Source organism: Salminus brasiliensis, chromosome 24 (assembly GCF_030463535.1).
Source record: "Salminus brasiliensis chromosome 24, fSalBra1.hap2, whole genome shotgun sequence".
NCBI lineage: Eukaryota > Metazoa > Chordata > Actinopteri > Characiformes > Bryconidae > Salminus > Salminus brasiliensis.
In genome coordinates this window covers 26,211,831-26,238,144 of record NC_132901.1, presented here as the reverse complement: position 1 = coordinate 26,238,144, position 26,314 = coordinate 26,211,831, and the positions used below count along the sequence as shown (strand labels likewise).

The 26,314-nt window shown below is 44.0% G+C and overlaps 2 protein-coding genes across 2 annotated transcripts; one reads left to right on the top strand and one right to left on the bottom strand.

Annotated features, from left to right (window-relative positions):
* Nucleotides 1-2,760: 2,760 nt before the first annotated feature.
* On the bottom strand, nt 2,761-12,980 carry LOC140546526 (uncharacterized). The gene is made up of 8 exons (XM_072669877.1): nt 12,939-12,980; nt 9,461-9,663; nt 8,681-8,843; nt 8,151-8,543; nt 6,906-6,943; nt 6,291-6,509; nt 5,556-5,636; nt 2,761-5,071 (listed from the first exon to the last, which is right to left on the bottom strand). Exons 2-8 carry the CDS (start codon nt 9,659-9,661, stop codon nt 4,568-4,570), a joined length of 1,599 nt encoding a protein of 532 aa, XP_072525978.1. The 5' UTR covers nt 9,662-9,663; nt 12,939-12,980; the 3' UTR covers nt 2,761-4,567.
* A 979-nt stretch (nt 12,981-13,959) lies between these two features.
* Nucleotides 13,960-23,609, top strand: LOC140546527 (acylphosphatase-2-like). The gene is made up of 4 exons (XM_072669878.1): nt 13,960-14,032; nt 14,899-14,915; nt 15,583-15,692; nt 23,495-23,609. Exons 1-4 carry the CDS (start codon nt 13,960-13,962, stop codon nt 23,607-23,609), a joined length of 315 nt encoding a protein of 104 aa, XP_072525979.1.
* The last annotated feature ends 2,705 nt before the right edge of the window (nt 23,610-26,314 follow it).

Genomic DNA, 26,314 nt, shown 5'->3' with positions numbered 1-26,314 from the left:
CACTTGGACACCATGGTTTCCTCTCAATTTATAATCATAATACCGAAACTAGGCTAGTATATATTGTGGAGTCCCTCAGGGTTCTATTTTAGGGTCAATTAAGTTATACCAAAAATGATTGTTATATAATGAAAGTATGTGAATATGATGTTAAATGATAAACAGATGTCACAACAATTCAATTTGCATATTATAACCACGTTCACTGACACTGGCCTTTTTTGTGCTTTTAAATGTGCAACAATTAGAGCAACCAATTAAGTCAAAGATCATGTATATAAAATACCCTGGCATTACAGACAACTGGCACCTGTGTTCAAAACATCTGTTACTGTGAAGCCAAGCGAGTAAAAAATGACCTGATAAAGTATATATATATATATATTTTATTTCCAACATTTACAGTTTCAAAATAACAACACATAAAAAAGGACCCAGAAAAAAGCTTGGGTGCGCGGTCAGTACTTAATAACACCCTTTTTTGCCAGTCTCACAGCAGCAGCTAAGAGTCTTCAGTTCTCAGTTTGGGGATTTTTGCCCGTTCTCCCTTCCAGAAGGGTCGCCTTGCTGCACTGCTCTTTTGAGAGCCATCTTTTGGGGTACCCAAACTTTTGCTTGGTCTGCTCCTTTCCTTTTAGCACTCAGAAATTATACACTATTCTTGCTTAACCCTTAACCACTTGGACACTATGGTTTCTACTCAATTTTTAATCCTAATGCCGAATCCATTAATAATTTAGGCTAGCATATATTGTGGAGTCCCACAGGGTTCTATTTTAGGGTCAATGTAGTTGATGTTAGAAGAGTGAAAAATTGGAGTATGGCTCAACAAACAGTGTTTAAAGTGTTGAAATGTTGACAATCACGTTTCGTCTTTAACTTTAAGCCTTTTGGAGATCAGTTCTTCTTCTATTCACTTAACTTTTCACACTAACAGAAATTGTAACCAAACTGTTTTAGCATAAACAGCCAGTTTAAGCCTGGATTTTGCAATGAATTATGACTGTTTGTGGTTCATAAACCCATTTAAAATAAAAAATACTAATATTGTGGTCGAATTCTTATACAGCTGACCCCTGTTGACCTACCTCAGGTGCTATATTTCCATTTCAGCCAGTTTAAGCAGAGTGGACGCATCTAGAGATGTGTTTGACTGTCGTAAGCGAGTAAACGTGCCTCCAAACATGCCTAGGAATATTCATCTTAATAAAAAATTCATGCACTTCAATTATGCAGCGCTCATCTGTTAGGAAGGCAAGGAGCGTTTTGTGTAATGTCTGAAAGCGTGGGAGAAAGCCTGACCACTCTTAACCTTTCTCTCTTGTTTTTCTGCTTCCAGAGGGGATTTAGCCACATTCTGCCTTTCGGCTCCAAGAGTTTCAGTGCTGCTCTCTGTAGAGTCAGGACCTCATGTTTGCATTACGTTCCTCTGGCCTGCGTAGTCTGCTGCCCAGCGAGCCTCGGAGCAGGTGCAGTATCGTACCGTATGCATGCGTGACGGTCAGCAGGCCCTGAAGCAGTGCAGTCGGCCTACAAGCTGAATGCCTGTTTGAGTGAACAGAGCTAAGGTCTAGGGCTCCCCATCACACGATGCTACCACCCTGGTAAAAGTATACGTTCCTTGAGGACGTTTTAGGGCTTCTTCAATTTGAAACACTCTTAAGCTGCTTTGAGGAACCTTCAAGGAACCTTTTCTTCTACAACATTTTCTTGATGGTTCCTCAAAGCACCTTCAGAGGTTTCTCCACATTTACAATTCGAAGAACCTCTGCACTTTTAACAGTGCAGTGCTGGGAGAGTGCCAAGTGCTTACACTGCATCCCATGAAGCTCCACCACATCTTGGAGGAGAACATCAACTGCCTGTTACATCATCTAATGCTAATCACCCACGCTGAGTGATGAGCATCCTACCTAATCTGCCACTAGTGGCTGTGGTGTCACCAGGAATTCAACCAAGTATGGTGTCCCAGGTGGTTGCTATGGTGTATAAAGTGTTCAAAGTCCCTGTGAGACAACCACTTTGAACACCATAGCAACCACCTGGGACACCATCCTTGGTTCTATCCCTGGTAATGTCACAGCCAATTGTGGCAGGGATTCAACCAAGTATGGTGTCCCAGGTGGTTGCTATGGTGTTCAAAGTGTTCAAAGTCCCTGTGAGACAACCACTTTGAACACCATAGCAACCACCTGAGATACCATCCTTGGTGGAATCCCTGGTGATGTCACAGCCACTTGTGGCAGGGATTCCACCAGGGATTCCACCACCAGGTGGTTGCTATGGTGTTCAAAGTGGTTGCTAGGCTGTTGTTAAGCAGTTTGTATGGTGTCCCAGGTGGTTGCTATGCTGTTCCAGGGGGGTGAGTTCACATATCACAAATTATGCAGTTTCCAAGATGCTGCCCTATTTCCGCGCCCTTTCAGACATCGCCAAATCGCACCTTTTGCCCATGATGATGGGCCAGGGCTGGTCATAATATATTATGCCGAAGGGTGGTAGCATCCATAAAGCCATCGTAGTTAAGGTGTACATTGAGTGCCTCCTAACAGTATAACACTGATGCCAGAGGGAAACGAGCACTCTGTCGAATGGTACTGAGTTAACCTCTATAATAAACACCTTCCATCGCCTTACACAGTCCATACCATGACCTCTCGCTACCATCATCCAAGCCCAGGGTGGTAATCCCCCCTATTAGGTTAGGTGGTCACAATATTCAGATATGACAGTACATCCTCTACATCCAATAAGAAGCCATTTGAGACTCAGACAAAGATTTTTTTATTTCCATAAAACAAAAACATTAAAGCTTAATCTGATTGGTCAGCAATAATGCACAAGGTCAGTTTTTAAAGTGTGGGAAAAGGCAGTGACCCTTACTCATCACAGCTGCATAGCAACAAGCCCAAACGGGAAAGTGGAACTCCCACACTCCTGAAGCAACAACTTGCTGAGCAGTAGCTATTTTGTACCAGGTGGATGCTGAGGTGTTTCCAGTGGTTGCTCTGCTGTTGCTAGGCAGTTGCTGCTATGGTGTCCCGGGAGGTTGCTTAGTGGTTTACAGTATTAAAGTTACACCAGCTGAAGCTGCATTAGTTGGATTTAACCCCTTAATTACATATTTAACCCCTTAATGACCTATTACACACTAAGGCGTATTACTCAGCATCTTCAGGGATGTCTTTACAAACTGGTGGGGCTGTTCAGTTTCAGCCTGCTGGAGGTCCATAGGCTTTATAAGGGGTTAAACCCTCATTTGCTCACAAAACCATGGTTGTAATAGGCCTACGCTCATTTTGCAACCACACACACTTTGATAAATAAGGGCCAGTAAGTGCAAAACTGGAAGATATTCTTCATCCGTGCAATTGGATGTATGTAAATGACAGAATTTATGCTAAACACACACAAAAAAACATACAAATAAAAAATATGACACTGAGGCTAGAGCGAGTTATACTAAGAATACTGAGAATTAAATGGAGTAAAAAAAAAAAAAAAACTGAAGAATACATGAAAATCTAAAGCTATACATAAAATTGTGGCTGCATTTTACGGTGAGTTCTACTGATGAATGCTAACGTATAGCTTACTTTTCAGAACTACTGCATGTTCGCCTCAAGCTTAATCGTAAACTAAAGCTTGATCCACTGTCCTGAGCAAGACATTCTACTCAGGACCAGAGGGAAGTAACACCCGGGCTCGGCAAGCTGCCACTGTTGGGCCCGCCTTGAGCAAGGCCAAGGGGCGTGGCTCGTACCCTGAGCCCCCCTCCCCCTGTATACTTAGCGAGTACATGCAAAATAATGCAACAGTAAGTCAGGTCCAAGGCCCTCGACTAAAGCTGTCCCGTCACTCCAGAGAGAATAAAACAGTGCCAAATACGGCCTAAAAAACGTCAGATAGCAAGGCTACGTTCACTAGGCAGGTAAGGTGGCTAGAAATCTGAGAAATCTGAGGAGCAGAGCTTCACCTGAGATTTCGGTTTCATCTTCTCCAGCATCACAGGAGCTACAGTAGATAAGAATTGAGCTTATCACTAGCTGTCCATGAGGGGGTTTGCATTCACTGCTGTAGAGTAAAAGATAATTACACTCCATAACTGTAGGGGGAGCTGAGGAGCAATACTGTAATACTTAAGGTGTAATACTTAATAATTAGCCAGTACTGTACCAGATCCCGCCCAACTCATTACTCATTACTGTACATCGGAAGAGGAAACGTAATGTAGCGCAATGCCAGGACAGCTAGGAATCTAGCTAGCGGAATCAGAGTGGCTCAGTGGTCTAATGCCCTGCCACTATTGGCCATGCTCTCTCAGGGTGGGTAGATGGCGCCCTCCCCCCATCACTCTTAAGCGTGTTGGCTGTCCGGAAATGCCACATCAGCACCAATGGGAGAAAAGGCAGTGTCTGGCTTTACCCTGCTGATGTCAGGAGCATCGCTACTGCTAGGGGGAGCTAAGCACAGATTTAAGGGTTAATTGGCAGAAGCAAATTAGGAAAAAATGTATTATAAAATAAACAAATTGATATAAAAAAAGAAATAAATAAAAGACAGATATCTAACTTCTCCATTCATTAGCCTCTTCATTGTTTTCCTCATCCATCTCAGCGTCTAGGTTTGGAACTACCGACATAGGCCTGTCATATCTGCTGTCAGCGAGTAGCTCTATTAAAGTTGATTCCTCTAACCGAGACATGTTTTGCGAGGTACTGTTAATGGGATTATGTATGTTATACGCATCGCTCTCCACCATCTGGGAGGTTTCGTTGGCCAAAATAATGTCTAAATAAATATCATCTAAATCATGGCTGAGTAGAGAAGGCGAGGACATCCTCAGCGTTTCTGAACCGGATTTAAGAAATGATTGGGTAAGAATCGGGTCCTCTGGAGGGATTTGGGTCTTTTTTGCATTTATGGGATTTTCCACTTTGTCCATCTTAGCTGGGACCTCACAGTGAGCTTTGTAGGCTCCTACGAGATCTTTGAGCTGCTTCACCTGCTTCACCAGTTCGCTGGTTGTATTCTGCAGATCTGAGTGCAGCTCCTCTAGACTGGCAATCTTCTGCAGAACAACAATACAGAGAGGTTGATGTGGGAACATGCTGTATACATGCTTTTAGAAAGGAACAAAAATAGTGATTTCACAGAAAAAGAACCCTAAAATAACGTAAGGTTCTATAACCGATTTTTTCCCACAACCATACAGCTTGGAACTCAATGTGTGGAACTCAGCTGCAACCACATGAAACACTGAAAATATATCATTATAAGGACAAAAGTATTGGGACACCTGCTTCTTCTAAAAACAAGGGTATTAAAAAGAGTTTGTCCTGCTTTTGTTGGAGTAACTGTCTCTACTGTCCAGGGAAGAAGGCTTTCTACTAGATTTTGGAGAAGCATCGCTGCGAGAATCTGATTGCATTCAGTGACAAGAGATCAGGATGTTGTTAGGATGATCACCACCACACCTCATCATCCCCAACTCATCATGAAAGTATTGGATGGATCACCATCCATCATTCCAGAGAACACAGTTCAATACTTACAGCCTGTAGCTCAGCAGCAGATTCACAGCAGTGGTTTTGATGCTTGGCCCCAGAGTTGTTCCAGCCTCTCCAACGCCTCTTCTGAAACTTAAAAAATATGAACTGCTGAAGACTATCTACTAGATTTTGGAGGAGCATTGCTGTAAGGATCTGAGTGCATTCAGTCACAGGAGGTCAGGATGTTGTCAGGATGATCACCTCCACACCTCATCCTCCCCAACTCATCACGAAAGTACTGGATGGAGCACCATCATCCATCATTCCAGAGAACATAGTTCTTCCACTGCTCCACAGCTCAATCCGGGGGGGCTTATTACCCTCTAGCTATAAATGCTCCACTACTCTACCTGATCTGGAGAGAGTGGGTGATTCAGAGACAGTGGTGTCACCATGTCAGGGTAAAAGGGTTAAGTTTTGGAGACCTGCTGAGAACATCTGTGTTGTTACAAATGTGCTTTACCATAGCTCTGTATTTAGATCTGTTTTGGCCGTTACGCTTGCTCTTAAAAAATATGATCTCATTAACACTTTGTGAGGTGTCAGCGGCCCCTTTTTAAGGACTTTTTGGCGGTCTCATGTGGGCCGAGATATTTTTAGAAATGTTGCTAGAGACAAAGAGAAAAACCTAAACATTCTATACAATAAAAACATCTGGATACGTGTGAACAGGACCTCACACATCTTAACTGTATAGCTTGAGACAGTTTTTCTCTTGAATGAGGAAGAAAAAAGTACCATCTCTTTTTGTCCCTTCTTCCTCCTCCAGTAATTAGGTCCATTGCTGCCATCTCTGGGCTTTGCTTTCCTCTGAGGGGTCTTTGGTTTGGTTCGCTTTGCACCTCTGGACCGAGGTGCATTGGACTGAACTGTCGGAAGCAGATCTGGAGCAGTGGTGGCATCAGTGACAGGTGTGAGAGATGAACTCTCAGCTGGACTGCGATCAGGGTTTTCATCCTGAACACACACACACACACACACACACACACACACATACATACATATATACAGTCACTCTTTCTCAAAGGCATGTTCTAGGAAGTAACAGAACAGGGGTTACGAAGCTTCATCTTAAAATTAAGCAAATGCTAAAGGGCCGAAGGACACTGTTGCATACCAAAGAGACACGAGCAGACGTAAACGTCTGTGCAGATGTTTTAGGCATCTGAGCATTTAAGCATTTTAATGAACCAGTAGGAGTGACGGGAAATAATCAAATTTATCACAAGTGCCTTAAACTGTGGCCCAAATGCTTCCTGGAATAAAAAAATAAGGCTTTAACATGTTTTTTACATTTTAACATTTAGCATTCCTACATCTGTGTTTAATTACATGTTGTATACTTGCCATTACCTGCAAGGCTGTCCCCTCAGGAGGAATCACATCTCCGCCTTTTATAAAAACAAATGACATGAGTGTTAAATCAGAGCATTGTCAGTGTTCTTGCTGTGGCTTTGTGTTACTCAGTGTAGCTCAGATAAAGCATGGGCTCATTTTATACCCCTTAAACAGCTGATGGTTCGCTGGTGGGCTGAAAGTGTTATGAAAAATGTCTATTAGCAGAGAATAGCCCCACCAGTCCATACAGAGGTCCCTGAGTAAGCCGTGGAGTGTTAAGGCTAATGATTGGACCTCATCATGGTTCTGATGTCCTGCTTGTGCTAGCTTCATGAATCAGTCAATTCAAACACTGAAAATATTACAATATGGACAAAAGTATCGGGACACCTGCTCATTCATTGCTTCTTCTGAAATCAAGGGTAATAAAAAAAAACTGATCCTGCTTTTGTTGGAGTAAGGGGGGAGGGGGGTTATACCCCTCTAGCTATAGACTCTCCACTAATCTAATCTGAAGAAAGTGGGTGATTCAGAGACAGTGGTGTCACCGTGGCAGGGTAAAAGAGTTGAGTTTTGGAGACCTGCTGAGAACATCTGTGTTGTTAGAAATGTGCTTCAGCTTAGCTCTGTATTTAGGTCTGTTTTGGCCATTACGCTTGCTCTTGGAAACACCTGACCTCAGAGGTGTTAGTGGCCACTGCTAAGGGTTGTGCTTGTGCTAGCCTTTGATTGCCACATGCATTAATAAGACTTAGGTCACCAGTTCAATGGTTGCCCTTCATTGGACCACTGTGTACCAGGAACACACCACAAGACCTGATGTTTTTGTTTCTGGCAAAGTCTCTCAGATTCTTACGCTTTGTTCAGCACCTCCATCACCTTCAAGAACTGACTGTTCACCTGCTGCCTATTAGATCATATACCCAATATGTATGTATACCTAATATATCTAATATAGCCACCTCTTGGAACCAGGTACCTTTGGAACCAGATAATCAATGATATTCCCTTCACCTGCCATTGGTTTTAATCATATGGCTGATGGCTGGTGCAGTCCTGCAGTTTAGTGACATAGATTCAAGTTCCTTATAGTCGGATTTCCAAATATAGTAGCCTAAAGATCATCTAGAAACCCTCTAAGAGTTCTTTGAAGAACCAGATTTCATGAGGCATCTCAAAAGTTCTTACAGGCACCCTGAAGAGCGCTGAGGAACCTAGAAGTGTGCAGTTTACAGTGCAGTCCCCTGACAACTTGCTTACCTTTCTCCTTCTGCTGGCCGGACCCAGGGAACGGGTAAGAGATCGGTGAGCTGGATGCTGGGTTGGTTGATATGGTGGGGGTAGGTGGAGGAATGGAAGACGTATTAAGAGCAGGGGAGGCAGAAACGGGTGGGATCGCAGTGTGGTGAGGTGGGAGAAATGTCACAGAGATGGAAGGGGTTGAGGGGTTATGAGTGGGTTGGGATGAGGTAGATGTGGAGAAGGTCACTGTGATGGTCTGTGGAACGGAAGCTGTAGACGAAGAGGTGGGCATGGTTAACAAAGTGCAGTGGTGCGAGTTAGTGGAAGACTGATGCGGGAGAGGTTGGGAGGATATAGGTGGGATTGTGGAAGATGAGCTAGTTGCAGGTGGGGTGGTCCCATCAAAGTGCACTGTACAAAAAAAACCCCACAGGATTAGATATAGTGACACCGTATCATAGCAAAATGAATTGTTCTTGTCTTCATGGATGTGAATCTCCAGACAGGATGCCACACACATCTCTAAAACGTACAGGAGGGGTACGTACCATTCAGAAAATTCTCAAAAGCTGACTGAATGGTTTGGCATGCCTCATGCTCCTCCGGGCTGGAGTTCTCAGACAACTTCAAGAGTTCTGACTTCACTTTGGACCCCTTCTTCTTCCCCAGCAAAATAATGGGTGTGTATCCTGCAGCCTGCAGCTTGTGAAGCTAAGATCACAAGAACATTAAGAACATTAGAAACCTTATGATAGTTCTATAAGTCCAGACTGTATCCATCAGACTCTGTTATCAGCCTCCTTTCACCCTGTTTGTTCTTCAGTGGTGGGTCAGCATTCTCAGGACCGCAGTGACACTGACTGACATGGAGCTAGTCTGAAGAACAGAGCTCGGTTCCTCCAGGTTTCTCCTGGACGCCCCTCAGTCCAGCCAGCACAGCATGGAGGATGTGTTCAACTCCATCAGCAGCAGCAGCAGCAGCAGCTCACCTGATTTACCATCATTAAGCCCTGATTTACCACTAAACCAGGTGTTGATCTGAGGAGAACTCTAAATAATACTAGACTCCATGAGGAGAACTTTGAGAGATGTTCTAATGATGAACACAGTGATGGAGAACCTCCACCACCACTTTCTGTAGGAGTAATATTATTATTAGTGTTTATTCTAATATCAGTGTTTTACTGAGGAGATAAACACTTACTGCCCAGATTAGCAGCTTTACAGTCTGATTGTAATTCAGCAGTGCTGTAGAGTAGAATTGTGTAAATAGACAAACTAGCAGGTGAACAGATCATTGCGCATGTTGAAATTGTATTCATACTAACATGAACTTTGGCAGCGTCCACTATCTTCACCGCATTAGACTTCCGTCCAGGGGTTTGTCTGGTTCGCTCTTTAGCCTTTTCTAGCTTTTTTCTTTGAAGGTCTTTGTATGGCTGTAGTTCTCCACAGTGCTTGCATTTTTTACTGGCCACACCAATGGTGGACTGGCAAGTTGTACATTTTTTAAAGGTCGATCCTGGCATCCCTGCTCAGAAAAACAGGTAAAACATGCAAGTAGGTAGGATTACAAAATTCTGGGAATTCTTGAGAAATTTACCATGGGAATTAACAGGAAATTATGGGAATTAACGTGAATTAATGGAAATAAAATACGAATATTTTAAGCTAAAGGTAGGAAACGTACATATAGTTGGTAAATAATATACTTAAAATAATAAGATATACTAATATATATATAATAATAATATACTAAAATATCAGAGCAAAACAGTTGACTTGAATTGCTCCTCAATCCCAATCACATTACACACTGCAGGGCTATTAAGGCCACATCCCCTCCATTCCCTGTCCATTCCTCCATCACATGTACAGCATATGTCCAGACGATTTCTAAAAACTGGACACTCACCACTACTGAAAGCACACATTTGAACCAAAGGACTTCCTAAGGACTAAAGTCAAGTTTTGATGAGGTTCATATTTTTATTGACAGTAACAGCACTGAAATATTTAAGCTACTATTAAATCAAGGTGAAATTTTTACAGCTATCTGGAAAATCAGAAAAGCTTAATCAGCAATTTCATTTTAGACTAGTTTACATTTATGGCATTTAGCAGACGCTCTTATCCAGAGCGACTTACAAGGTTATATTACAGCGGTAGGCCAATTAGGAGTCTTGCCCAAGGACACTATTGATGTAGCACAGCACAGTTACCCAGACCGGGATTCGAACCCCAGCCGCCCACATAGTGTGGTAGCTCAGTGGCAAGTAGTGGTGTTATCTGTTGCGCCACACCAACCAAGGCTAGCAGGCTAGCAAGAGGTTAGCCCACCAAGGCTAGCTCCCGATATTTTGTGCCTTAACGGGTTTCTTTAACCAAGAAAGAAAACGTATGAACATTTTGAAAACCATTAGAAAACTCTTTTGATTGTTTTTTGATCGAACATTCTTGGAACATTTTGGAATATTCCCAAAATTCCAGAGCTAAAGTTCCCATGGAAAATTCCCAGTAATTTACTGTAAAATGTATCTGAAATTTTCCACCCCTTTGCAACCCTACAAGTGGGTTACATATAGTCTCATTTAGACACAGATGGACGGACACAGAGACAGTAGGGGTGTAACTATAAGGGACGAAGACTGATAAATATTTCCAATATTCTGGCCTTTTCCATCTGATGTCAACTCTGAAATCACAGTGGACTGGACGAGTGGAGTACATCAGCGCATAAGGTGCTTTGAGGAACCTTCAAAAAACTTTTCACGAAGGTTCCTGAAAGCACCTGAAAAGGTTCCTCCACCGTTTCAGACTGAAGAACCTCCAACAGTTCCTCAAGGGTCTGATACCGTTAATAGTGTAGACTGCATATCTGGACCGTGTACGAAGGGTCCTTCTCTTTGAAGTGGCAGCTGATGAATGCAGCCTACCAACCTGATGTACCAACTACCTCAGGGTGGCGCTATACAGCACTAGCTGGAACACAACGAGCAGTTTAATATCAATGAACTCAAACCCAGCGTTATGGATTTGGCGGCTGTTGGGGCTGTTTTCCTGTTAAACTGAATTGTGAGGTCGAAACCACAGTGTACCGCTGGGTGTAGGGTGGTCTTTATATTCTCATATGACTCTTTATATACATGATAACTATGATCCACACTGTAACCCTAACTGTGCAAATAATGTCATACCCCTGCCACCGGCCTTATCACATATCACATTGAGAATTTCCCCACTGCGGGACTAATAAAGGACTATCTTATCTATCTTATCTTATAACGAAAGAGGAATTGACAGAAAAGCTGGCCGTCGTCACCAGTCACCAGAGCAGCTGACTTACAGGACGTAAAAGTCCACAGTGGTTTTGTATTTCATGCTGTCTGTGTGTGTTGGGTATTTACTGGAAATGCTCCAACCACAACAGCTAAACTACTTTCAGTACTGCCAGCAGCTCAAACAAGCTACAGACCTGTACCCACAAGTCGTCAGAGCCAGAGTACTGTCAGAGATGCTACAAGTCTTGAGATCCTTGGGGAACATTTGGAGATTCTTCAATTGAAACTTTGTAGGAAGCTCTTCAGGTGCTCTTTTAGAAGAAAAGGATTCCTTGAAGGTTCTTTAAAGCACCTTGAGAGGTTTCACCACAGTTTCAAACCCAAGAACCTCCAGGATCTTATACTTCTAACAGTGTTGAGGTGCTCATTTAATGTTTAGATGATGGTGGTGAAGATCAGTCAGTCTAAACTCTACGACTATTAAAGCCATCATTATTTTCATACTTATCAAACCATTTGGTGACCCTTGTGCCCTCTGGATTGGGGCATTTTCCAACTTTACAAGAGACCAGTCCAATCAGGATGGGAATGCTTCAGCTGTTTTAACTGGTCGTTATTTAGCTGATTCAGAATTAATTATGAATTAGATCCAAAATACTTCAAAATAGTACCATGAAACCACTGGCAGCTGCTGGGAGCTGGTTTCAGATGGTCTAAGCTGGTCTTTGATGGTCAAGGAGTTTGGCCTGTGGACCACCTTGGTCATGCTGTCAACCAGTTACTACAGGGTAACACTACCCTGCTGAATTTTGTAGAAAGTTGCTGGTTTCAGATGATCAAGGTGGTTGAAAAGCTGCTTATAAAGGTGCACGTATTTGTCACTGTACACGGTCCTCCGCATTTAACCCATCTGGTAGTGAACACACACTCACACACACACTACTGAGCTAGAGGCAGTGAGTACACACACACACACAGAGCGGTGGGCAGCCAACTCCAGCGCCCTCGGTCTAGTTTACTTTCACTTTCACTATTTGTTTCCGTGTTCATTCAGTTCACCCAGAGCCAGAGACGTTAGATACACCAGTGCAGCTCTCAATGTTCTCCTGTCCATATATACTATATTATATATATATATATACTTCATTTTAAGGCTAGAAATGTCCAAAAGCATCAACATTAGCATCTAAGAAGCATTTATTACATATGTACATATACTACAGTTCCTCATTTGGATTCTCCAGCTGTGCTAAAGGGAAGGTAGGGTAGATGTCTACTCGACTAATCTGTCCTACAACACTGTCCTTGTCGTTTCCACCAAGCCTTCCTGATCGATGGGACATCTAGATCGAGGTCCAAGAAAGTCAAGAATTCGTCCACACAGACCCTGGAGCAGATTCTTGACTTTCTGGACTTGGACTTTCTGGACTCCATCTCTACGCTCGCATACAACACCACAGTCCACCAACCCCCAGAAGACAGAGCTATTCGATTAGATTTGAAGAACTGATGAAGGCTCTCTTACCGCTGGAGAGTCCGGCTCTTGCTCCACTTCTCCACTCGGACTGTCTGAGCACTGCACAGAAAAATGGGTGGAGCGATGTGCCTTTTATGGACTCACGTGGTTTTGACGTCCAGCCCCAAAATCGTAGCACCAGAACATTTTGAGGGTGAGCACAACTCAGCTCCACAATATGTAAATAATGAGCATATCTGGTCAAAGTTGTTGAGAAGCTTCACATTCATCACACATTTAGGTAGAAGTGAGTGGAGATACGAGGGTTTAACAGACTTCTATAGAAGCTGAAGCATCAACTGAAGCTTTTTACTCCAGTAAAAGTGTAAAAGTACTGGTTTCAGAACCACTTCAAGTAGAAAAGTAAAAGTAATGGAAGGAAAACAAAGGCTGAAAGCTTAGGCCGCGCCGCAGGGGTCTATAGTGCACCCCCCCAAAAACCCATTTCTCTAAAAGTCATAATGAGGAGAATGATCTATTAAAATGTTGACGTTAAAAATGTTGGGCTGCACTAGGCTCCTGTTTCAGCTGCAGATCTGCCCATTGAAAATGAAGCATTTCAGTAATATCAGCTCTATTAAAGGAGCGTCTCTGTGCTCTACTGAGCATCAACATGAGCTTCATGGAGGAAAATATGAGGAGTCGTTGTCTAGAAGTTCTGTAAAGCTGCAGAAAGTCAGACTTCAGAGGCGTGTGATCAATAAGCTTTATTGGAGTGTAAATGTGGGGCTCAGTCGGGACGTTTCACTGCAGCTCTCTTGAGTCTCTGCCACGGACACAGTCTTCATACTAGACTACAGACACAGTCTGCTGTGAGCTGCTGGAGAGGGACGGGACGTGTGCAGATGGATGATTCTCAATCCAACCAGATTCGCAGCACACAGCCAATTGAGCCAGCACAGCCTGATTGGTCAGAGGGTGACTCCCTCTTTAAATAGTTCTTTGCTGGTCAAGCCCAAGCGCAAAAGTAACTTGATCCAGTCGCCAGAAGACCCCAAGCCTTCACCGGCTCGTCTCGGCACGGCTCACAATGTCTGGAGACAGCAGCTCCAGTGGCAGCGACCTGTGCTCGGTGGATTTCGAGATATACGGACATGTTCAGGGTGTGTACTGATGGGCATTCCTGTAACTGTCTTGCACTTTGTAGACTGTAGGCCCGTAGACTGTAGGCCTGTAGACTGTAGGCCCGTAGACGGCCGACGGCCGGAGAAAGCAGCTCTTCTTAATTTAGCCGCCTCACAGAGCAGCTGGCGTGTAATCCTGCACTCTTACATAAGTACAGCAGTCTGCAGCCTGCAGGAGCTACAGTACGGCTAATGTCACTAACTACTACTACTAACCAAATAGGACACTCTATGTGTCCAAATGTTTGCGGACACCCCTTTTAACGAATGCATTCACCTCTTAAAAGCCACACCCATTGCTGACACAGATGTGCAAATGCACAAGTACACTGCCAGTAGAATAGGACTCTCTGGAGCAGATCAATAAACATGAACCTATTGGCACCATGCTGCCTAATGCCAGGCCAGGCGTGGGCTAGAGGGGTCTAAAGCCCCCCAGCAGTGGAGGAATGAGTGTTCTCTGGAATGATGGATGGTGGTGCTCCATCCAGTACTTTTGGGATGAGGTGAGGTGGTGATTATCCAACATCACAGCAATGCTGCTCCAAAATCTAGTAGATGCAGGTGTCCCAATACTTTTGTCCATAGTGTAAAATATATAGAGACCAATATACTGTATTACCATATCGCCATACAGTGAGACTTTAGGGTGTTCCCTGCAAACATGCTTTGGCTGATGCACTAAGGTAGGGGACATTTGTGTAAATCTGATGTTTGGCTGAATCTGCAATTCACAGTTTATGTATTTGGAAAATCATACGTTCGTACAGTGTGTGGCTGATTGATTGGGGTGCAGACAGTGCACTCAGTATACTCATGTGTTTTCTCTCTTTGGTGTGTCTCAGGTGTGTGTTTTCGTATGGTGAGTAAACCTCATGTTTTCTTATCACATGTATAAACCTCTCTAATTCAGACTGGGTTAATACTGTTAGCTGGTGCGGCGAAGCTGAGGACCCGGCGCTTTCCTCAGAGCGCGTCGGCTGCCTGCCACTGCCACATCGCCGGCAGTTGGAAAAGAGCCGGTGGCTGGATTGGCACATGTATCGGAGGAGGAGGTGTAAGGTCCTTATTCTCCAAGTGTTGGGAGCATTGCTAGTGCTGGGGGGCTGGGGGGGGGGCTACGAACAGGTGGGTTTATTGTTCCTTCAGGGCACCAGAGGACTGGCTGGGTATATACATATATACATACCCCGGCATCACTGAGCTACACATACCCAGCAGGTGGGGTCATAAGAGTTAGCCAAGTATATGGATAATTTGACCCAGCACTGAGTTTTACTTCTTAATTTAACATTATATTATTATTATTATTATTATTATTATTATTATTGATCAATTAAGTACTTATTAGCAGGATGCCTAATAGCTTCATTAGAAAATTACAGCTATAATAGAGTAGAAATTAATGATAATATAATTTATCGTGATGATGATTTATGATAATTTGCATAATTTCCTTAATCTTAGAATGAACGTTAGCGCAAGTTGAGGCCTAATGATGCCTGTCTGTCTGTCTGTCTGTCTCTTAGTACACAGAGAGAGAAGGCCTCAGCCTGGGTCTGGTTGGCTGGGTGAAGAACACCAACAGGGGGACAGTGATGGGGCAGGTGCAGGGACCCCGTCAACAGGTTAATGAAATGTACGTACACACACACACACACACACACACACACACACAGACTAGTGTTTAGCTAGCATATACCACCATAGTTAGGATTGGATCTGTGCAGATTCTATTTACAGATATTGTACTCATACACTATATGGACAAAAGTATTGGGACACCTCTGAAATCAAGGGTGTAAGAAAGAGTCTGTCTTTTTTTTGTGGAGTAACTATCGAAGGAAGAAGGCTTTCTACTAGATTTTGGAGGAGTATTGCTGTGAGGATTTGATTGCATTCAGCAGAAGTAGCATTAGTGAGGTGTGGATGATGGATTATCATCACCCCAGCCTTATTATCCCCAACTCCCCAGCTCATCCCAAAAGGACTGAATGAAGCACCACCTTCCATCATATCATCAACATCCCTCTATACCCCTCTAGCCCACCCCTGGCATTAGGCTACTAGACAAGCTGTGTGTATGTGTCAGCAATGTGTGCAACTTAGCTAACTTAGATGAATGCATTCAATAGAAGTGGTGTCCACAAATATGTGGACATATAGTGTAGGTTAAGTGAAATGCTTGCTAGGTTTGCAAGTAGGTTAGTATTAGAAAAAAGGAGAAATTTGAAAATATAGACAATAGAAAAACAAGAGGCTGTACACGTTCTCGCCAGCAGAGGGCAGTATTTACCATCTCTCAATCTGGATGTTTGGGAAGAACCACATGCCTCTAGTGGACTGTATCAGTCTGTAGGAAGTAGCAAATCCACAATTTGCTCGATCACCCCTCACACTTTGCATTACAGCACATTTAGCAAAACACACGAATGCACAACCGGAAGGTCACCAGTTCAAATCCCAGGACTGACTAAGTACCGAATATGGACAGCTGGAAGATAGACCTATTTAGTGATGTTCAAAGGCTTAAGATTATGTGGTCTCATTGACCATAACCAGATATGCCCCCCCCCATCATGATAAGCAATTAGACCCCCCCCCCCCCCCCCCCATACAATTATCCCAGGCTAGCTCTCACGCATGGTGGTGAGCTCGCTGGCAAACATTAACCCCTCCCACCTGACTTCACTTCACTCGCTTCAGTGGCTTTTTGGGCCTTAAACTAATGGCTTGGTACCAAATGTACACAGATTTCCCCGTTATCGAGCAGCTAGGACACACTGATCAGCCATAACAATAAAACCACTGACAGATGACTCTGACATGAAGATCTGGTTCCAATGTTAAGGGCTGGATGGATTAGGCAGCAGGTCAACAGTCAGTTCTTGAAGGTGATGAAGACAGGGGTATGAATTTGAGTGGCTCAAACCATTGAGTCATTACTAAGTCACAATTGAGTCATTACTGAGTCACAATTGAGTCACAATTGAGTCACAACTGAATCATTACTGAGTCACAATTGAGTCATCACTGAGTCACAATTGAGTCACAATTGAGTCATCACTGAGTCACAATTGAGTCATCATTGAGTTACAATTGAGTCACAATTGAGTCATCATTGAGTCACAATTGAGTCATCATTGAGTCATCACTGAGTCACAATTGAGTCATCATTGAGTCATCATTGAGTCATCACTAGTGATGAAGGCAAGAGTAGGAATTTGAGCCACTTTGATGAGAACCAGACTGTGATGTGTAGTCGACTGGGTCAGAACATCTCCAACACATCAGGAGGCGGGTCTTGTGGGGTGTTCCCGGTATGCAGTGGTCAGTATGTACCAAAAGGTGTTCAAGGAAGGACAACCAGTTATTCCTTGATGCTCATGGAGGCCCCACCTCACACTTACAGGACTTGGTGGTCTTGGTGCTCTAGATAACACAGGACACCTTCAGTCTTCGAGTCTTGTGGAGTCCATGCCTTCATGGGTCAGAGCTGCTTTGATGACACAAGGGGACCTGCACAATATTAGACAGGTGGTTTTAATGTTATGGCAGACACCCTAAAAACATTTTGCATGCTTAAATGGTTCTGTGCATGCAAATAGGGTTCTAGGTAGTACTGAAAAGGGTACTGTGACCCTTCTTAAAGACTGGGTAAAGAACCATTTAACCATTCAAACACTATTTGAGTTATCACGGTTCTACACAAGAGCCTTGTCTTTACTAAAGAACCCATGAAGACTCGTTTTAGGAGTGTGTGAAGAAGCAGAGCACCATTGAGTTTCTCAGCTAAGGGAAAGGTTTCTCTGAATCACCTGAAAATGGTCTGCAGATGCTGCCCAGTATCAGCAAGGTCATCGGACGTGCCCCTTTCTTCTCTCCTCTTTCTTTTCTTTGGTCTTTTCGAGCTTTCTAACAGCACTGAGGGAGGCAGCCCACTGCCCAGTCGGCCTATTTTAGCAGCGCCACTTTCCCAGGGGCCCCCATGACCCAAATCAAACAGCAAAGACACCAAAAACAGAAACGGGTGGAGGATTGAAGGAGAAACAGCAAATAGGGGCACACTAGCTGGAGGCTTTTAGAGCGTGGGCATGAGGAGGGAGACACAGGCATGTTCAGTGAAAACAGAACGTTTGCAGCGTTTATATAAGAGAGACTGAGGAGAGGGAGAAGACTGCAGAGCGAATCTTCATTCATACTGAAGCTCCTTATGCAGGCATGAGAGAAGTGAGAAAAGGGAAATATGTAGAGCAGTGAGAGGGACAGGGAGGACAGGACAGACCAGAACTGAAGAGGACAGTGCAATCAGGAAAAGAGACTAGCATTAGGAGGACAGGGAAATGGAGAAGAAGAGATGAGGACATCTGTCCTCTGTAGGTCCTTTTTGAGTCCTTAAGTTGCCATTGAGTCATCATTAAGTCACAACTGAGTCACAATAGAGTCACAATTGAGTCATCATTGAGTCCCAATTGAGTCACAATTGAGTCATTATTGAGTCACAATTGAGTCACAATTGAGTCACAATTGAGTCCCAATTGAGTCACAATTGAGTCATTATTGAGTCACAATTGAGTCACAATTGAGTCATCATTGAGTCACAATTGAGTCATCATTGAGTCATAAGTTGTCATTGAGTGACAAATGAGTCATCATTGGGTCATCACTGAGTCACAATTGAGTCATCATTGAGTCACAATTGAGTCATCATTGAGTCACAATTGAGTCACAATTGAGTCATAATTGAGTAATCTTTGAGTCACAATTGAGTCACAATTGAGTCATAATTAAGTCATCATTGAGTCCCAATTGAGTCACAATTGAGTCATAAGTTGTCATTGAGTCACAATTGAGTCACAATTGAGTCATCATTGGGTCATCACTGAGTCACAATTGAGTCATCATTGACTCACAATTGAGTCATCATTGACTCACAATTGAGTCATCATTGAGTCTTCATTGAGTCACAATTGAGTCATCATTGAGTCACAATTGAGTCATCATTGAGTCATAATTGAGTCATCAATGAGTTACAATTGAGTCATCATTGACTCACAATTGAGTCATCATTGAGTCATCATTGAATCACAATTGAGTCACCATTGAGTCATAATTGAGTCATAATTGAGTCACAATTGAATCACATTTGAGTCACAATTGAGTCACAATTGAGTCATCATTGAGTCACAACTGAGTCATCATTGTCATTTGAATCATCACTGTCATTGATTCGTCATTGAGTTATCATTGATTGCTTGTTGTCCGTTGGGGCTACCCGCCATGGATAGCTGTGGCATCACCAGGAGCCGAACTGGTGATCTCCTGATGATGACCAATGCTTAGATGGCTGTTCCACTTAATAATAGAAATAACAGGTGAGTCTTTGGGTTTCTGCCATTAATCAGATTAGGTACAAATCTTAATCTGCTGATTTACTAAAAGAAACACCACCTGTACCAAACTGTACTAACGAAGATGACTCAATTCTTACGGAAATGATTCAGTGCACAACAACGTCTCAAACTTCTCCACAGTTTAAATCTGAAAACAACAGACATTATATATAATAAACATTACTGGATCCTACAGTAATCAAGTAAATATTGATGCAGTTGAGTCACCACCTACAGACCGATGCCACTATGCAGCTCATACTTGTCCCAGCTGTCATTCCAGCAGTGGAACAGCTGGCTGTGCTGGAGATGCTGGGCATTAGAACATCAGCCAAGCACAATGAGGGCATCAGCTAAGGGCATTATTGTATGAGCGGTTAGGAGGGATTACAGCGCCAGGCTCCAGGCCATCTGTGCTCCGGAGAGCAGTTCCACCCAAACAGATCTGCTCTGTTTCTACTGGTTCCTCTCTTCCCTTCTCTTTCCTCCACACCAGCTCTACATACAAGCTAGGATGTTCTAGACAACGTTCTAGGGTCAGAACATCTCCAAAACTTTAGTCAAGCCTTATGGGGTGTTCCGCCAACTGGTGAACCAGTGAGAAGGTCATGGGCACCCAAGGCTCATCTGCTGCTAATGTTGGTGGTCTTGGTCTTGGTGCCAGACACCACAGGACATTTTCAGAGGTCTTGTGGAGTCCATGCCTCGGCCGGTCAGAGCACGAGGGGGACCTAGGCGATATTGGGCAATATAAATATAATATGTCCTCATAAAGCAGGAATGCAGAGACGGGTGCTCTCAGACCCCACTGTCCACAAACAGCTCCTCTTTTCTTGCAGCTTTAGACTGATTCGATTATTCCTTCTCTGAGGCTCGTCTGACCGGGCTAATTCACTTACGCCGGCTAAGACTGGACCCAGACAAGAATTCTGAAAACTGAGAGTGGCTCCAGAGCTGGAGGACAACACATCTGAGAGGTGAAATATGGAGGGCAAATTTCAGAGCATGTGGCAGTGCTAGTGTTCATCTTAGCCATCGAGATATACCATATTTAGCAAGGGTGTCCACTGTGGTTAGGATGGCCAGTGACCAGTGGGCTCCAAATAGGCCTTAATTGTCAGACCCCTGTGCTCCTCTCTCTGTGTAAGGGCTGAGCCGGGTGTTTAATGTCCCACCTGGGGCTCGTTGTCCTGATCAGCCACAGGTGCGCAGTATTAGGGCAGTGAGCGTGTTGTTACGGGGGTTCGGCCATGAACCCCCAGCTTCCTCTCTGCCCTGCTGTTTATCTATAATTGTGTTGAGGTCTTTCTAGACTGTGGTCAGTCTCCCTGTGCTGCTCTCTGTCAGTTAACCCACCCGTAGCTCGTAGCTCCCCCTAGCACTAGCAGTGCTCTGACACTAGGAGGGTAGGGACTTCACACATGCCTCCTTCCATACATGCAAAGCCAGCCATCAATGCGCCATTGCCAGCTAACACACGGATGAAAGCATTGGGCTAACAGCTAATAGCAGCTATCAGATTTTGTGCCGGTGTTGTGACACATCCTATCCCCTCGACTGTTCCATTGGTTAATTGTCTATCTTCACGCGGCTTTTATCTGGATAAAACGTCGCTATTTAACTTTATTGATTAAACGTTAATCACTTATTAGCAAATTCAATGATATAATATTATTGTTGCTATGCCACGCTTTATTTGGGATCCAAATAAAATAATAAAGCGATAATAAATAAAATAACCAACACTAAATGAAAGGGTGAAGGGTGGGGGGGGGGCATCTTGGCTGGCTAACTAGTAGCATGATAGCTAATACAGTCAAGGGGGTGGACCAGCTCTGCTGGCTAACAAATAGCAGGCTAGCTACATCGGCTGGCTAACGTATTGTAAGATGACAATCAGAGGGGATAGGATGTGTCACGACACCGGCCAACATCACTGTAAGAGTGACGAGGGGAGAGAGAGAGCCATCTACCCACCTGGAGAGAGCTCAGCCAATTGTGCTCTCTCAGACTTTGGCTGCATCATTGACTCAATTGTGAGTCAATGATGACTCAATTGTGAGTCAATGATGACTCAATTGTGACTCAGTGATGACCCAATGATGACTCAATTGTGACTCAATTGTGACTCAATGACAACTTATGACTCAATGATGACTCAATAATGACTCAATTGTGACTCAATGATGACTCAATTATGACTCAATTGTGACTCATGGCTTGGGGTTCCAACTCGCGACTCCCAGGCCATCGCGCCACGAGCCACTCAGAGCCCTGAAGGAAGACTGTCCACAGAACGTATGACTAGAAGCAAATGCTGACATTAAAACAATGCAAAATCCTGGATATTTGATGCAGTCAAATATTATTAGGTCCCAAAGCGAGGACATGTCCAGGAAACGAGGGGGTTTGGTCACCCTAGTAAATCTGATGTTGTGCATCTGTGGCCTGCTCTATAATTCCTAATCTGCTGCATCATACATGTTTGTGCCGACTTCGTACCACCAACAACATGCCTGACCCTGACACATTTGTGGAGCGCAATCCTCCGCCTCATTTGGGGAAATGAAAGGGGATTAGATTGGTCCCAGATGTTCCATGTGACTTAGCCTTAAGCTGCTAAATTGCTGCTAAACCGGCCGCTTCGGTGTGTGTTGGGGCGAACCATGCTAGCACTAGTGTGCTCATGTGTGTGTGAGTGGGTGTGTGTTTGTGATCCCACCCTGGCCTGTCAATCGAAAATCTCACAAGCAGGTGTTCTGGGTAGGTCCACTGCTGTGCAATGCCAGCTTGGGATGCACTCATCTACATACTGCAGCTGTCTGTTCCAGGCCTCACAGACCTATATGCTGTGTTAGCATGCTGCTAGCGACCTTATTCCCTGATGTGTTCTACAGCCAGCTGAAGACTTTTACTTCTTGATCTCAGACTATACCTCACCCTAAAATGTGGCTAATGTGGCTAGCGGTGAATGAAATTTGGCTAGGGGGGTATATAAAGCCCCACCCAGCATTGAGCTGTGGGCAGTGGAAGAACTGTGCTCTCTGGAATGATGGCCCAGTGCTTTTGGGATGAGCTGGGGAGTTGGGGATGATGAGGTGGGGTGGTGATTATCCAGCATCCTGACCTCACTAACATTGCTTTTGTCGCTGAATGCAATCAAATCCTCACAGCAAGTCTTCATAATTAGCAGAATTAACTCTTTTTTAATACCCTTGATTGGTCAGGAGAAAGACCAGGCGTTGCAATACTGCCAACACGCTGACCTATCAAGGCGTGGACTCTACAAGACCTCTGAAGGTGTCCTGTGGTATCTGGCCCATGATGGAAATACACACCCCTCCTTCTTCATGTGTGTAATTATAGTCATGTTAATTGAAGGGAATTTGCTTGGATCAAGTCACACAGACGTTACAGCCTTTCATATCTGTCCAAATGTTTGTGGACACCCCTTGTAGTGAATGCATTCGGCTACTTTAAGCTGCACACACACAGCTTGTCCAGTCCCTGTAGAGAAGTACTGCCAATACAATAGGACTCTCTGGAGCACATAAACAAACATGAACCTATTGCCACCATGCTGCCTAATAATGCCAGGCGTGGGCTAGAGGAGGGGTAGAAAGCCCCCCAGCATTCAGCTGGTAAGTTGACCTCAATCAAATCCTCACAGCAATGCTCCTCCTCCAAATTCTAGTAGAATGTCTTCTTCCCTGGACTGTAGAGACAGTTACTCCAACAAAAGCAGGATCAAGGCCCTTGGTTTGTGAAGACACAGTGAATGAACAGGTGTCCCAATACTTTTGTCCATATAATATACAAGGCATTCAAGCTGATGGCCAAAGCCACTGACCTACCACAACTGACAAAGCTCTCTGGTCAGGGTGGTGGTTCCTCATCTAACCTTTAAGATGTCTGAGGAACCTTAGTTGAGACAAACGTGGTTCTATATGGTACCAACGGTGATTCCTCTAACGATCCCTCTGATGCCTCCTCATTTTACGAGTGTGGGTCCACCGAGGTCTAAGGTTGGGTTTGTCGTTCTCCGCAGGAAGGTGTGGCTGAGTAAGGAGGGAAGCCCCAGCAGCCGCATCACCCGAGCTGTTTTCAAAAACGAGAAGGACATCCCCAAGGTGGAGCTCTCTGGATTCTCCACCCGATTCTGATGCACAGGCTTCGGTTTCAGGAGTGCAACCTCTGTCTTCCACACAGTCCAACCCACTATCATCAATCCCACCACAGATGGTCTACCACTTCGTGAACATGTGCTGAGAACATTTGGTGTTCATTTCACTTGTAGCTTTGGCCACACAGTTACCGTGGAAGACGGGACGGTTGTGTGGCGTATTTGTAGATTCAGCTGCCTTTTGCAGATCTTCTACCAGGTGACCCATTTATGCACCGTTTCACGGCCGTGTGGCGGTTTACAGTGCATAAAGCCATGTGAAGGCATGGTAGTAATGCTGTGATAATAATAAATCATGTGCATATTCTCCTTACCCTCCAGCCTCGCTGAAATCTGTGTGTAATCGTGTGGGTTGTCGCACTCCAGATGGTTGGAAGGCTCCAGCCTGGAGAAATCAACTCTTCATACATGGGATTAGAAACAGCGGCTCATGATTCCAGTCTGTGAGGATGGAGCTTCCAGACCCCTTTCTTACAAACTGAGCAGAAAATCGGCTTTGGCTATTCCACTTGTACACAACAGATACGGGCCGATATATATACGGCCAAATGTTTGTGGACACCCCTTCTAATGAATGCATTCAGCTACTTTAAAGTTGTAGCCATTGCTGACTGTTGTAGAGAAGGACTACAAATTTTTCTGGACTTTCTGGAGCAGATAGACATGAACCTATGTGCTAGTAGAGGGGTATAAAGCCCCCGAGCATTAAGCTGCGTTCTCTGGAATGATAGATGGTGGTGCTTCACTTAATACTTGTGCAATCAAATCCTCACAGCAATGCTCCTCCAAAATCTAGTAGAAAGTCTTCTTCCCTGGACAGTAGAGACAGTTACTCCAACAAAAGCAGGATACACTCTTTTTTAAGGCCCTTGATTTCAAAAGAAACTGTGAATGAGCAGGTGTCCAAATACTTTCGTCCAAATAATGTATGTCAGTATGTTTCAATAACCCAATGTAGGTCATCCTCCTCTATTAGCAGGGCTTCTCTGCTTGCATTAGACAAGCTGTCCGTGTGTATGTGTGTGTGTGTGTGTGATTGCATCTGATTGCATTCATTAGAAGGGGTGTCCACAAACATTTGGACATATATAGTGCAGCTTGGCTCATTTTGGCTCCACAATATCTGTGATCTGCTGGATCGTCACTGATTGGACACGTGTTGGTGCTGCAGGACGTGGCTGTCCAGAATCCTCTTAGTCAGAGAAGCGTGATTAGAATGTGGGTCTAAGCGCTCGCAACGTTGTCTAATGGATGACGGAGCGCCAGAGTAGGCGGGCGGCCGCCTCACAGAATATAATCTCACTGCACGTCACTTAGCGAGGTCAGTCCGGTGTGTTCTGCTGATTGCTGCATGGCATAGTGGTGCAGTGACCACTGGTTAGCTGCTAGGTTGCTAATGTGGATCATACAGTATTTCAAAATACACTATATGTCCAAATATTTGTGGACACCCCTTTTAACGAATACATTCAGCTACTTTATGTTGCATTTAGGTCCCATTACTGACACAGCTGTGCAAATGCACACACACGGCTTGTCTAGTGCCAATAGAATAGGACTCTCTGAGGCAGATCAACATGAACCTGTTGGCACCATGCTGCCTAATACCCTTGAGCTGTGGAGTTGTTTGAGTTGCGGAAGTTGGGGATGATGAGATGAATGCAATCAAATCCTCACAGCAATGCTCCTCCCAAATCTAGTAGAAAGTCTTCTTCTCTGGACATTAGAGACAATAACTCCAACAAAAGCAGGATAGACTCTATATTTTATTACCCTTGATTTCAGAAGAAACCGTCAACGAGCAGGTGTCCCAATACTTTTGTCCATATATATACATATATATGTGTATTCACAATTGATGTTTTGGAAATAAGTGAATGCCATATATTATTCTGTCATATATGTGAAATCTCTATACCGCCATTGATCAGATATCCGGGCGGTATATAGTATGTAGAATAGCTCTGGACCTGACTCATGAGGACACGAGCTGACCACAGCCCACTGCATGTCTTCCAGGGTGTGTTGGGGTAACGAGCAATAAGGGTTATAGTACCACTTAAAGTAATCTGTCCTACGGTAATCTTTTCGCCGCAAGACAAAGACAAGTATGGAGGAATAAGTGTCTCAGTCAAGCCGTCGCTAATGACCACTTAACCTAAATGTGACCTCCTCAAAGGCCTACACAGAATGACCACATTCAATGAGTCAGCTGGGCACTGACAGCTTCTAGGGTTTAGACGTCCTCTAAGAAGTTCTTGAATGATTCTTGGTTTGGTTGTATTGTTCTAGCAAAATGTCTTTGATATCAAGAGGTTCTTGGCTTGGACATATGGTTCTCATAAAAACTTTATGGCCATCAAGGTTCCTAGGAGGTTCTTGGCTTGTACATACTGTTATTGAAAAAGGTTCTTGTTCTTAGAAGTTCCTGAATGATTCTTGGCTTAGTTGTATGGTTCTAGCAAAATGTCTTTGACATCAAGAGGTTCTTGGCTTGGAGATATGGTTCTCTGAAAAAACCTATGGCCATCAAGGTTCCTAGGAGGTTTTTGGCTTGGACATATGGTTCTAGGAAATAACTCTTGTAAGTTCCTGAATGATTCTGGACTTGGTTGTATGGTTTTAGCAAAGGTTCCTAGGAGGTTCTTGGCTTGTACATACTGTTCTAGGAAAAGGTTCTTGTTA